Source organism: Canis aureus, chromosome 10, assembly GCF_053574225.1.
Source record: "Canis aureus isolate CA01 chromosome 10, VMU_Caureus_v.1.0, whole genome shotgun sequence".
NCBI classification, from domain to species: domain Eukaryota; kingdom Metazoa; phylum Chordata; class Mammalia; order Carnivora; family Canidae; genus Canis; species Canis aureus.
In genome coordinates this window covers 19,895,300-19,907,740 of record NC_135620.1, presented here as the reverse complement: position 1 = coordinate 19,907,740, position 12,441 = coordinate 19,895,300, and the positions used below count along the sequence as shown (strand labels likewise).

Sequence of the window (12,441 nt, the reverse complement as noted above, 5' to 3'; positions counted from 1 at the left end):
TTTTTTTTTTTTTACCATTCTATCTCTGAAGGCTTTTAGGACCTCTGACATGGGGTTCAGTCACACTCAAGCTCACTAATTTTTATAAGAAGCCCTCTGATGGGAACCCCTCTACACAGCCTTGCTGCTAGCTCACTCCAAAATTATACTTGGGTTCTTCATCTCTGTGGGTTACTAAGGCATGGTCTTCTTTCTACACCACTTTCATCTGCTCAGCATCACTCTCTCATTTCCTATTCAAGGGCTTCTCTCCTACTTTGTTGCCTCATACTCACTGAAGTCACAGGTGACCAAAACAGCAAACCAGGACCCCTCAGCACAGGAATCCAGCAATCAGAGGTCAGGAATTGGGCAGTCAGATTGGGAGTTCTGGGAGAGAAGTGAGGATGTAGCCTGGGAACCAGGACGATCATACTGGCCCTGGTGTCTTGTGAGGGGCTGAGTCCTGGCCAGTCCTGCTTTGGTCTATATCATCCTTGGCAATTTCTAACACATCATATCAGAAAACTCAAGAATAAATAGTGAAATTCAACCCATAAGCAGATTTTTGAAGGACCAATCAATGGATTACCAAATAATTTTAATTACATCTCCTCCATCTTCTCCTATATCTCCACATTCACACTGTGGAGAACACAGTTAAAGTTGAGAAACATCCTAGCCTTGCTGCTTTAATACTTTTTCCAGCTTGTTTAAAACCCTACATGTTTAAAATAAAATAAAATAAAATAAAATAAAATAAAATAATAAAATAAAACCCTACATGTGGCTATATATTCTTTTGCATTATTTTTAGGAGAACGGGATTTTGTTAATATTTTGAGCATGTTTTAAAAGCTTGTAATTTGGGCAGCCCGGGTGGCTCAGTGGTTTAGCGCCGCCTTCGGCCCAGGGCGTGATCCTGGAAACCCGGGATTGAGTCCCACGTTGGGCTCCCTGCACGGAGGCTGCTTCTCCCTCTGCCTGTGTCTCTGCCTCTCTCTCTCTCTCTCTCTCTAAATAAGTAAGTAAGTAAGTAAGTAAGTAAGTAAATAAATAAATAAATAAATAAAAGCTTGTAATTTAGTGGCCAGAGTGTTAACAAGTGGTGGAATATGGTTACCTTGTTTGGCATGGTTGCTCATTGCACTTTCGAATCTGCGGCTCAGGCTTGGTTAAGTATTTGCATTTCTTGTTGTCCACAATGCTGATATTTTTGTTCATGATTTTGGTGCAAGACACTATTGTCTTCCTTTCTCCTGAAAAGAGCAAACAAACACACAGAAAGATGACAGGCCTTTAAGTAATGGACCTAGGGGGTGAACATAGGCTCATTGTAATTTTCAGACTTTGAAAGGAATTTTAAGTTAGATCAATGAAGATATTATTTATAATTTACATAAAAATGCATCTCTAGGCTTAAGGAGGATAAATGGTAAATTTTTTCCTCATTAGAAATTAAATGGCAGGGTGCCGGGGTGGCTCAGTTGGTTGAATGTCCGACTCTTAATTTCAGGGTCATTATCTCAGGGTCCTGGGATCAAGCCCCTAGTCAGGTTCCATGCTCAGCTCAGAGTCTGCTGGAGATTTTCTCTCTTCCTCTCCCTCTGTTCCTCCCCCAGCTGGCACATGTATGCACACTTTCTCTCTCTAAAACACAACTAAATATTTTTTTTTAAAACAAATTAAATGGCAAGCTTTATATTCCCAAGGGATTGTGGTAGCCTAAGTTGACAAGACATTAATTAAAGATTTGTTGGTAAGGACTACACTATCTTTTAGTATTAAGTGGTAGAAAGCTGTACTTTGCAAAAAACTTGTATGACTTCATGAAAGCACATAAACACGTGGGCATATTTTATCATCACATGCATTTATCACACATTTTACCATATACCAGTGCTATGTAGTGAAAACAAACTTGTTTTCAGTATGACCCGGACTTTTATTCTTAATATCTCTGATGAAGGTATCCTAGAGCAATGAGGAATTCTAGAAATCCTCATTCCCTGTTTATTATGATGTTCTCTAAGAAAAGCCATGGGACTCCTAATATTTTACCAGATTTCAGAAAAATGGCTTTTCTACTTTCTCTGATATGATAAAGTCTGATACTGGAAGTAAAAATGACCACTTGTATGGTGTACTTATTTTTATCTGGGCCCTATAAGTACACTTACTTGTCAACATTTTCTTTATCTCATCTTGCACCTAAAGAGCCTAATAAACACATGCTAATTCCGTTTCTCTACAAAAGTCTAAATTTCTTTATCAGATTTCATAATCTAATTTAACGTATTGTGTGACATTATAAAGTAATTAAATCAACCAATAATTTTAAACCAGATGGGTCATAAAGGATTAAGAAAATAATCATAAGTCTTCGGGGCCCCTATACAAGGCCATTAGTTAGGGTCTGATGACAGTCATGCAGTGATAATTAGGAAGCTCATAGCATTCTTGATGATCATGCCAAATATGACGCCTGGCCTGGTGGTAGAGAGGTCACTCTGTCACTTAATTAACAGAGGGGGGAAGGCTGGCATCAAGAAAAAAGGAAAGAAGGAATGCAGAGAGAGCTACTTTCAATAATTTTTGAGGATCTTTTGCTTTGACCTGAATTGGGGATGGGGAGAGACAGCAGGGTGGCCCAGCAGAAGGCAGAAGAATAGGCATCTTTCCTTCCTTTCCCTCTCAACAACACTGAGCATGGTCCCAAGACAACTTGTAGCATACAAAAAAATGACTACCTTTCTCTCCTCTCTCCCCACCCCCACCCTGTGTGTGTGTATTAACTAACAATTATATCTGTGATTATTGCATATTATGTTATTGAAATCATTTAGTTTTATCTTCAGTTTTATTTCCTGGTATAGGCAGTACAATGTTAGCCAATTGTTTCCTATCTGAAGAATTCCAGGTCTGGTACAATTCAACTTGTTCTATGGGAGCTCAAAACAGACAACAGAGGGCCAAACAGGTAAAAGGCGTTTTCCAAGCTTGATAAATAGAATGTGGGTTGGGGGCAGCCTGGGTGGCTCAGGGGTTTAGCCCCGCCTTTGGCCCAGGGCCTGATCCTGGAGACCCGGGATTGAGTCCCACATGGGGCTCCCTGCATGGAGCCTGCTTCTCCTTCTGCCTGTGTCTCTGCCTCTCTCTCTCTCTCTCTGTGTGTGTCTCTCATGAATAAATAAACAAAATCTTTAAAAAAAAAAAAAAAAAAAGATTGTGGGCTGAACTGCAGTCCCCAAGCCAAGGACTTTATGGCCAGTTACCTACGTGAATGAACATCTCTGCTGGAAGTCCTTTAAGCCTGTCCTGTGCACCTGACACAGTCAGGCAAGCTGATGGGAACTGGTAGAGAACAGGTAACATTCCATGCCTGGGGTAAATGCTCAGGGGCTTCCCAGGCTATACCCTGGTAGGTCAAGAAGGGAGAGGCTGTTTGGCATTAGATCAAATCATAAGAAGGGTTCAATACCTACCAACCTCAATTTTCAAATAAACTGCAAAAAAAGCAGAAATGGCTTATGTTTATTCTTTCACAGAGGCAACTGGCCTCACAAGGTAGGAGTTGCTTAAGTGTAAAGAAATTGGGACAAGAGTTTTGATTAACTTCCTCCTGGTTTCCTATATTCCAGGTGCTTCTTTAGAACCTGATGCACATACTAAATAGACATTGTGCAAATTCTATATAATATTTGAGTACAACTTCTACATTAGGAGGATGCCTACTTTAAAGCAGGATTAACATACATGTTACTTTCATTAAATATAAATGTTAGGTTTAAAATCTAATTTAAAGCCTTTGAATTTGTAAGACACTTTTTTTTTTTTTGCAGAATAGATGTAATTGCCTAAACTAATTTAAATGGTGGCTTTCTGACAACTACAACACAAAAAAATGACTAACAGACATTATCCAGAAAACTTTTCCTGAACATATATGTAGTTATGAGGTAAATAACTCAGGGCTAATTATTCTGCATTTATTCTTTTCTTCAGAAAATCCATAATGTTAGTTATATTACCATAGAGCTAAAATATTAAGCTCTTGAAAAACTCTTGAAAATCTTTTTTAAGATTTTATTTATTTATTCATGAGAGACACACAGAGGCAGAGATGTAGGCAGAGGAGAAGCAAGCTCCCCATAGGGAGCCTGATGTGGTACTTAATCCCAGGGGCCCGGGATCACAACAAAGGCAGACATTCAACCACTGAGGCACCCAGGTGCCCCCCCCCCAAAAAAAAAATCTTTTAAGTGGAAATGTTGATATATCAAAAGAGACCTAGGTACTTGTATCATTTCAGGGATCACCTGAGTGTTCTAAGAAAGCAGAGAGGCACGTGATTGTGAATTGGGACATTTCCATCCACATTGTGGCAAGGAAGCTCACATCATACATGTTTTGGCAGATAGGATAAGCTTGGCCCCATTTTTAAAAATTTCATTGAACAAAAACAACAGAATGGGGGCGGGGTGGGGAAGAAATCCATTGCTCCGCTACAGGCACACCATGCCTATGAAAATACAACTAGATCTTAAAGCCATATGGAAATGTTATTGTTTGAGTTTTTTCTTTTATATATTTTTATGTTCCAGCCAACACAGGAAATTTCCATTCTAGCATCTAATAGCAGTATTTACAATGCATCCAGTACTGTGGAACCTAGGGACAAGCAGAAAGTGATGAAGTCACTGGCTTTCTGCCTGAATCATGAGTAGCTGCAAGCTGTTGACAGTGTATACTTGCTTTATGGCAATTAACTTCACCTCTGGGTCATTCCCATTAAATCATTACTGGGGAAATCAGTTTTGATGTTCTGAATACAATTAGGAATAAAAGAATATAACCATTATGCAATTGGCCTCATTACCGAACTTGGGCAAAACCTGAAAACAAAGAGTAATTTTACTTACCAACTCTTTGTTCTCTGAAGATACTTAATGAAGACTAGATATTAGATCGGATGCCTTCTGTTCCAGTCTCAGATATAAGCAGCTGTTTTTTCTATGCTCTGTATTTAACCCCATGAAATGGATATTTTTAATAAAAGTATATTCTATCCACATAGATCACATTTCTAGAACTGGCATCCTAAATGTGGAAACACGTTCTTGGGAGTGTGTTCGGTGTTTCAATACACATAACTGAAATCCTCTCTGTATTACTGGGTGCTCCAAACTTTTAAATAAGATTGTGAACCTCTATAAATCAGAGACTACATATATTCATTCGTCTTTATAATTTTCTCTCAAATTATTTATTTATTCTCTATTGAACTAACAATGGCCAGCAAGTAAGTGAATCAAAAGTAAATGTATTTTAATGAGGAAGGGAGCTTTTCTCTGAGCACTTCTTAGAAATATGTAAAATGCAGGGTTTTTTTTTTTTTTTTAGGCATACATTTTTTAACTTGAACAACTTCCAAAACTGTGTATGCCTTTTAATTCTTAGCCATTTCTGGATATTTCTATAAAAAATTTCCCTCAGGGCTTGGACTTAATATTAAAGTGGGCATTTCATCTTTTTTAATGAAAATATTTTTATTTTGTATTGTTTACAACACACAATAGGTAATCTAACCTGATCTTATTTCCATGCAGATAAATAGTTTAATGAGATCTCATAACTTTCAAGACAAATTTAACTTGATTGCTAGCATAATATTCAGGGATCTTCATGCACTAGCTTCTTTCTATAAAAAGTAGAAAATGGTCAAATTATCTCCCACTCCTTGATCCTCATGTTTTTCATCCTAGAAATAAACATTCTCACAAACCTCAGTGCCTTTGCACCTATGCATATCCCTGGAAAACTTCCTACATCTTCCCATATCACTTGGTACAGCAATTTTATTATTAGCTGACCCCCACTAAACGAACAGTGAATTCTCTAAAAGCAGAAAGCACTCATTATTGGACCACTCAGCACTAGTGTATGCATGTTCCATGTTGGTCAAAGGATCAATGAATGAAATACAAGCACATAAGTCAAGGCCAAAGTGCTTTCTGTACTAAGAGGTTCATCTCAAGACTATTTCCTAAAATGATGAAAAGTCATTTGCAAACCAAATGACTAATTATGGAAGATAGTCATCTATCGCAATTTCAGTTAATGAATTACGTAGGTATTAAAATTCAAATTCATAAAGAGTTCACATTAATATAAAAATGTTCTTATTAAATAAACTAGAATTTAAAACTGTATTAAATGCTATTGAAATAATGCAGAGAAGAAATATAGTTTGGTGCATTTTCTTCAGGTAATAACATTTACTATGGTGATTGCAATGTGCCTTTAAAATGGAAAAATGGAAACAAACTGCACTGGCAAAAACATAGGAGTATTCTATTTGGAGATGTTTCCTCAATTTAAAACCAAAGGCTTGGATATTCCTTAGAAGCTGTTCATGCACAAGGAAAGCCATATCTAAAGGATATCGCAATATAAGGCCAATAGAATGAGAATCTTCGGTTGGGTTTGGACTAATGTGAAGAATGTGGAATGTTGGCCTATTTTTTTCCCTTCAAATTGTATCTATTTAGATTTCTTAAAAGCATGTTTATTTATTTATTTCAAAAGAAAGTATTGAATTTTGGGGTTCTTATTCTAGGTTTTTTTGTTTTTTGTTTTTTTGTTTTTTTTTAAATTTTTATTTATTTATGATAGTCACAGAGAGAGAAAGAGAGAGAGGCAGAGACATAGGCAGAGGGAGAAGCAGGCTCCATGCACCGGAAGCCCGATGTGGGATTCGATCCCGGGTCTCCACGATCGCGCCCTGGGCCAAAGGCAGGCGCCAAACCGCTGCGCCACCCAGGGATCCCTATTCTAGGTTTTATATCACTGATTCACCCACTAGCTCAAAATAAATTCTAGAGTAATACAGTTATTGTATGCAGTACATGGAATGCTACTTCCACACACATCTCTCAGATACTATGCAATGATACATGTCTGATGCCTCTGAAGACTAAGGTCACTTAAAACAGGACTTTTATGTCAAAAAGAACTGTATCCAGTGAACCATAATTCTCAGGTGCCAAAATAAATTTACAGCATCCCTTCAAAGACCTTTTAGATGTTTTAGAACATCAATGCAAAGTAAACATTTATTTCCCAAATACATTTTAGGCTGTTTGAAAGTGAAAGGACTAATTCCAATGCTAAAATACAAAATTATATATATCCTTTCAAATATTTCTAGAACTATCATCAGAATTTGAAAAGATGGTGCCAAAAAGTGTACATATGTTATGCTGTTGGAAAAATTTTCTTGAGATCATCAACATCCAATTGATATTTACAACTATTCCTCCTTTCAGGATAAAATATTAGATAGAATAGTTGTAAATATATGTCTTTTATATATTATAATAACTGATATTAATAAACATAAAATGCATAGTGAATTAACTTTAATTTGGGGTTTCATTCTATTTTTTTTAATTTATTTTTTATTGGTGTTCAATTTACCAACATACAGAATAACCCCCAGTGCCCGTCACCCATTCACTCCCACCCCCCGCCCTCCTCCCCTTCTACCACCCCTAGTTCATTTCCCAGAGTTAGCAGTCTTTACGTTCTGTCTCCCTTTCTGATATTTCCCACACATTTCTTCTCCCTTCCCTTATATTCCCTTTCACTATTATTTATATTCCCCACATGAATGAGAACATATAATGTTTGTCCTTCTCTGACTGACTTACTTCACTCAGCTGGGGTTTCATTCTAAAACAGTTTGAGATTCTGATGTAAAAGATCATTACAATAAAAATTTAGCTACATGATAGTAGGTATCTTTTAAAACATTTCTTTTTCCCACTTATTGCTGGCAATCTAATGCCTTACAACAGAATCTAAAAAAATGACATGTCAAACATTGAAATTTTATATTGCTCTGTGATATTTTATTTGCTCTTGCTTAATATAGTCCTGTGAAGTAAAATAATGATATTATTCCTCTTTGCTGTTTAAGATAAATTTTGTGTGAATCTGTTTCCAGTGTTCTGTGCTTTGAACTAACTGTCCTTTAATTCATGAATAGGCTGAAAGATTACAAAGCTTATCTGGCTATAAAATGGACAATATGAAGTTAGAAATGATGTGATTCTTGAAATCCTGTCCATCCACTTTATTTATGAACTGCAAAGGAAAATAATATCCAAAAGCCCATAAATATTTTGGCACTGAAAGGAACATGTACCCTATTAATATAGAGATAATTGAAGACTGTTGACTAAACGCAATGGAACAGATTTGAGAGAGAAGGTCTATTCAAGGGCAAATCAAATCAAGGTTGTGTCTAATTAGGACTATTTTACAAAATAACCCATTTGTTACAAAATAACAAAATTAGGGACATATCTAAATTCTATTGAGCAGATTAAATAAAACATCTCTCTGAATACAAAAGAACTCTATATGTTCTCTAAGGGACATGCTCTATTTTGTGAAAAGAAATGACATCAAACCTTCTGAGCTGCTCCTGAAGGAAGAATGATGTGAGGAGGACAGAAGATTTGAATTTAGGAGTCCTGGATTCTAATCTGACCTCTACCCCCACTGGGCATATGGCCTTTGGGAAGTCACTTTATCTTTATGCATTCACAGCTCACCATTGGATGAGGGCTAGTCTTCCTTGTCTGAGTTATATTAAAAAGAAAAATTTAACCATATAGATTTTCACTTCCAATGTGTTTGTTTCTATTTGTGTTCCTGTTTTTTATTTGGATAGAGGATGTGAAGTAGAACCCCCTAAGTGAAATGGGCCCTGGCATCACTAAAGATTGGGTGGAACAGACAAATAGAATTTGAGTGTGTATGGGAGCATTAGCAGGAGAGGACAGGAGGGCAGAGGATCGCACATCACTTGGCAATAATGGGGGCTGAAGAGAAACATGGCCTTTGAAAATGTCATAGAGGTAAGGATGGCTGATAATACTTTTTTTAAACTGCTAGAGTAACTTGACATCCTTCTGCTGTAATTACTCTATATTTTCAAGAGCAAAGTGTGTCCTGTATAATCTCCTTCTCTCAATTTTCTTTTGAACGGACTCCATTTAGTCTTCTGAGCTAAAGACTTCATTAAAATTATTTTTGACATGGTCACCATTGACCTGTTTCAACTATAATAAAATATAATAAATATTTTCAGATATAATAAATATATTTTAAAATATAATAAATATATTTAAATAATAGTCAATTTTCAGTCCACATTATTTTTGACTTTTAGCTTTTGATAGAGTTGATCATTCCCTCCTTCTTATAATACTTCCTCACTTGCTTTACAGGAAGGCATTCTCTTCTGATTGCTTCTTCTCCTGTGGTGGTGGCCACTCATTTTAATCTGCTTTGCTGGTATCTTCTCTTTCTGAACTCTAAATGGTGCAGTGTCCCAAAGCTCAATTCTTTAGTAGCTTCTCTCTCTCTTTTCACTCCTAATGTGACTTGATTTAGTCTCAGAGTTTGAAAATATTATCCATATATTTTCTATCTCTACTCTGATCTTCTTTCCTGAACACCTGACTTATAGATCATACTTGATCACACTTAGATGTCCAATAGGGATTTCAAACTTCTGTTGGAAATCACACTCTGCTAATCCTGCTGTTGCACAGGCTTTCCTAGGTAAATTGATGGTGACTTCATCTTGCCAGTTGCTTGGCCAAAACCACCATAGTCAATCCCTGAGATCTTTCATTCTCTCACACTCCACATCTAGTCTTCCAACATATTCTATTAGTTCTACGTTCAAAAATACACACAACCTGACCATGTCCCCCTACCTCTTATACTACCATTGTGGTCAAACTACTATCATCTCTTCCTTGGATTACTGTAGTAACTTCCTAACTTTTCTCTTTCCTTCTACTCTTTTCTTTTATTCTACTTTCAACTCAGAAACAGAAATGACTTTTAAAAACATAAAACCAGAATAGGTCACTTCTTTATTAAAATCCTCCAATGGCATCTCACATCACTCAATAAAGGAATGCCATACTAGCATTTCTTACTACTCCTTGAGCATGCCAGTTCTACTCCTGCCTCAGAGCCTTTGCCTGGAACTCATTCCCACTAGATAACCCTCATAGGTGGTGCCCATCCATACTCGCTGCATATTTTTAAATCAGTATGATATCCTCATTGAGACCTTTCAGACGGCTATATTCTCCACCCCTTCTCAACTCTCAATCCCTATTTTTATCCAGAGTAGTCATAACAATTTGATACTATGTGACTTACTTATATTGTAGATTTTCTGTTTCTTTTCCCCCCAAAACTCTCATGCTAGTCTAGTTGTGTACCTTTGCCTATGCTTGCTGCAGCACATTGAGACTATGTGTATCAATAGTTTCTTTGCCTAGAGAACAAAACTGATAATCCACTTCTCTTGCACAAACTAGTTTATATTGTACACATATGTCTCATATATATTTATTAAATATATATATACATATATATATATATACTATTTTTGTATGATTGAATATAATGTTTCCTTTTAGCCTTAGGAAGAAGGTATTATTAAAGAACAGTAGAAAATTTGTTGAAGTGCAAACTTCAGTTGTTTAAGACACAACTGAAATGCTGTACTGCTGATATATTGATACAAATGGAAGTCTCATGCCCTGAGAGCTTGCCTTGGCCTAACTGGTTCTGAGAGTAACTGACAATCTGTTTAATCTCTGGAACTCAAGGATCTCATTAGTAGGATTAAGGATTTGCTAATCTCACATTTTATGCTGAGGCAATTTCGTTTTTTTTTTTTTTTTTTTGGCCTGCTAACTTCTAACACGAAAAAATAAAACCTTTGAGTGAAATTTCAGGATACATCTATATAGAAAATAGCGACATACACTTTTGAACAATCAAAATAAAGGAAGAGGGGGTATTAAATTATTTTCTTCAGGTGCTTTGTCTATTCAAACTAAGTATGCAGATGGCACAGAAGCAAGTTTGATGCTGCTCTTTCATTGAACCTTTCTATTTATTGCATGTCTACAGTTCTTGTGGGTAGATGTACTCTGGGATTAACACTTTCACGATTATATAAAAATCAAAAAGTAAACACAGAAAGTAAATATAAAAGCACATATATATGATAGAACAACTTGCATGGTTTCTAGGGTAGCCCCTGTAAGTGAATAGATTAATATTTATGCAAAGCAATGCAACGACTAACTGTAAATGACCCTTCTTCAATTCACATCAGATTTTGCCACACATGAGTTCAGGCATTTAGGCACTAAATATGGCACAAAAAACTTTGAGTTTCCAATACTTTATGTAATTTGGAATTTCAGATGGGGGATTGCAAATCTGCCTTAACTTTCAATGACTAATCAGAAAACAACTCTATTTTGATAAGATAAATACAGGAAAATCCTCACCTCCTCCACACGTGACATCACAATCTTCCCAGCCTGTGTGCGTCCACATGAAAAGGGGTTCAGGTTCTTTGGAGCTCTGATTCTCTGGAAGAGGGTCTGATGGGATAGTGTATTCATAGTGAAGACCATAATTCTGATCTTGAAATAAGAGCACCTGTAATATATGAAAGCGATCAAGGCAGGTAGGTTAAAGTAGAGCACAGACAATGTGAAGTATAATACTGAGGATACGGATACCTTAAAATGCTTAGTGAATGATGTGCATACTCCTTATATATATAGAATTGGGACATTATCACTTACATCTTCAAAGTGACATACTTCTGAGAAGACTGGAGTTACACACTTACCTCTGAGCCAAAGATATGACAAGCAGCCTACTTGAATGAGGTCACAATACCAAGTCATTTGTTTTTCAAGTTGATGAATGACTATGCAGTTTCCCAAAGCATGATCCATGTAGATGACCTTCGTAAAGGGGATAGGATTATCTGTCCTATTTAACTTCAAGATATAACCCACAATCTAATATCAAATGGAATCTTTCTACTGATAATGATGGACAGTAAGTCTCTGTGTCAGTGGAGGAAGAGGATAGAAGACTGTGAGAATCACTTCACTCCATAAGGGTAGAGAACATTTAACTGACCAGAGGACGATAATATTTTTCCATGTTACTTACAGTTAACTCTTAGTTTTGGCAAGATTATTAATTTCCCATGTGTAGTAAAGATGATTTCATTTGAAAAGAAATTTATGTTAAAACGAACTTTAAAAAATATTAACTTAATAATGGTACAGTTATGTACACATATGTAAACAGTGCAATAAACCATGAAAAACAGATGAGAATGAATGAACTCTGGGCCACACTGGACTAACCTATAGTAGGGACCACGTCTGTTTTGCTCTCCCTGGGTACCCAGTGCCAAGCTTAGAAGGGCATCATCATAGGCAATAAGACCTATTTTAAGTTAAAGGAAAATGCCTGGAGTATACTTATTTTATTTTAATTTTTAAAACTTTGTTTATTCATGAAAGACACAGAAAGAGAGGCAGAAAC

At 36.4% G+C, this 12,441-nt stretch overlaps 1 protein-coding gene across 1 annotated transcript in view; it reads right to left on the bottom strand.

Annotated features, from left to right (window-relative positions):
* Nucleotides 1-12,441, bottom strand: part of ADAMTS19 (ADAM metallopeptidase with thrombospondin type 1 motif 19) — a 226,741-nt gene that overhangs the window by 26,863 nt on the left and 187,437 nt on the right. The window contains exons 18-19 of the mRNA XM_077911535.1: nucleotides 11,379-11,532; nucleotides 1,103-1,238 (exon numbers count right to left, since the gene is read on the bottom strand). Coding sequence (XP_077767661.1) covers nucleotides 1,103-1,238; nucleotides 11,379-11,532 — 290 coding nt within the window. The remainder of the gene's footprint in view (nucleotides 1-1,102; nucleotides 1,239-11,378; nucleotides 11,533-12,441) is intronic.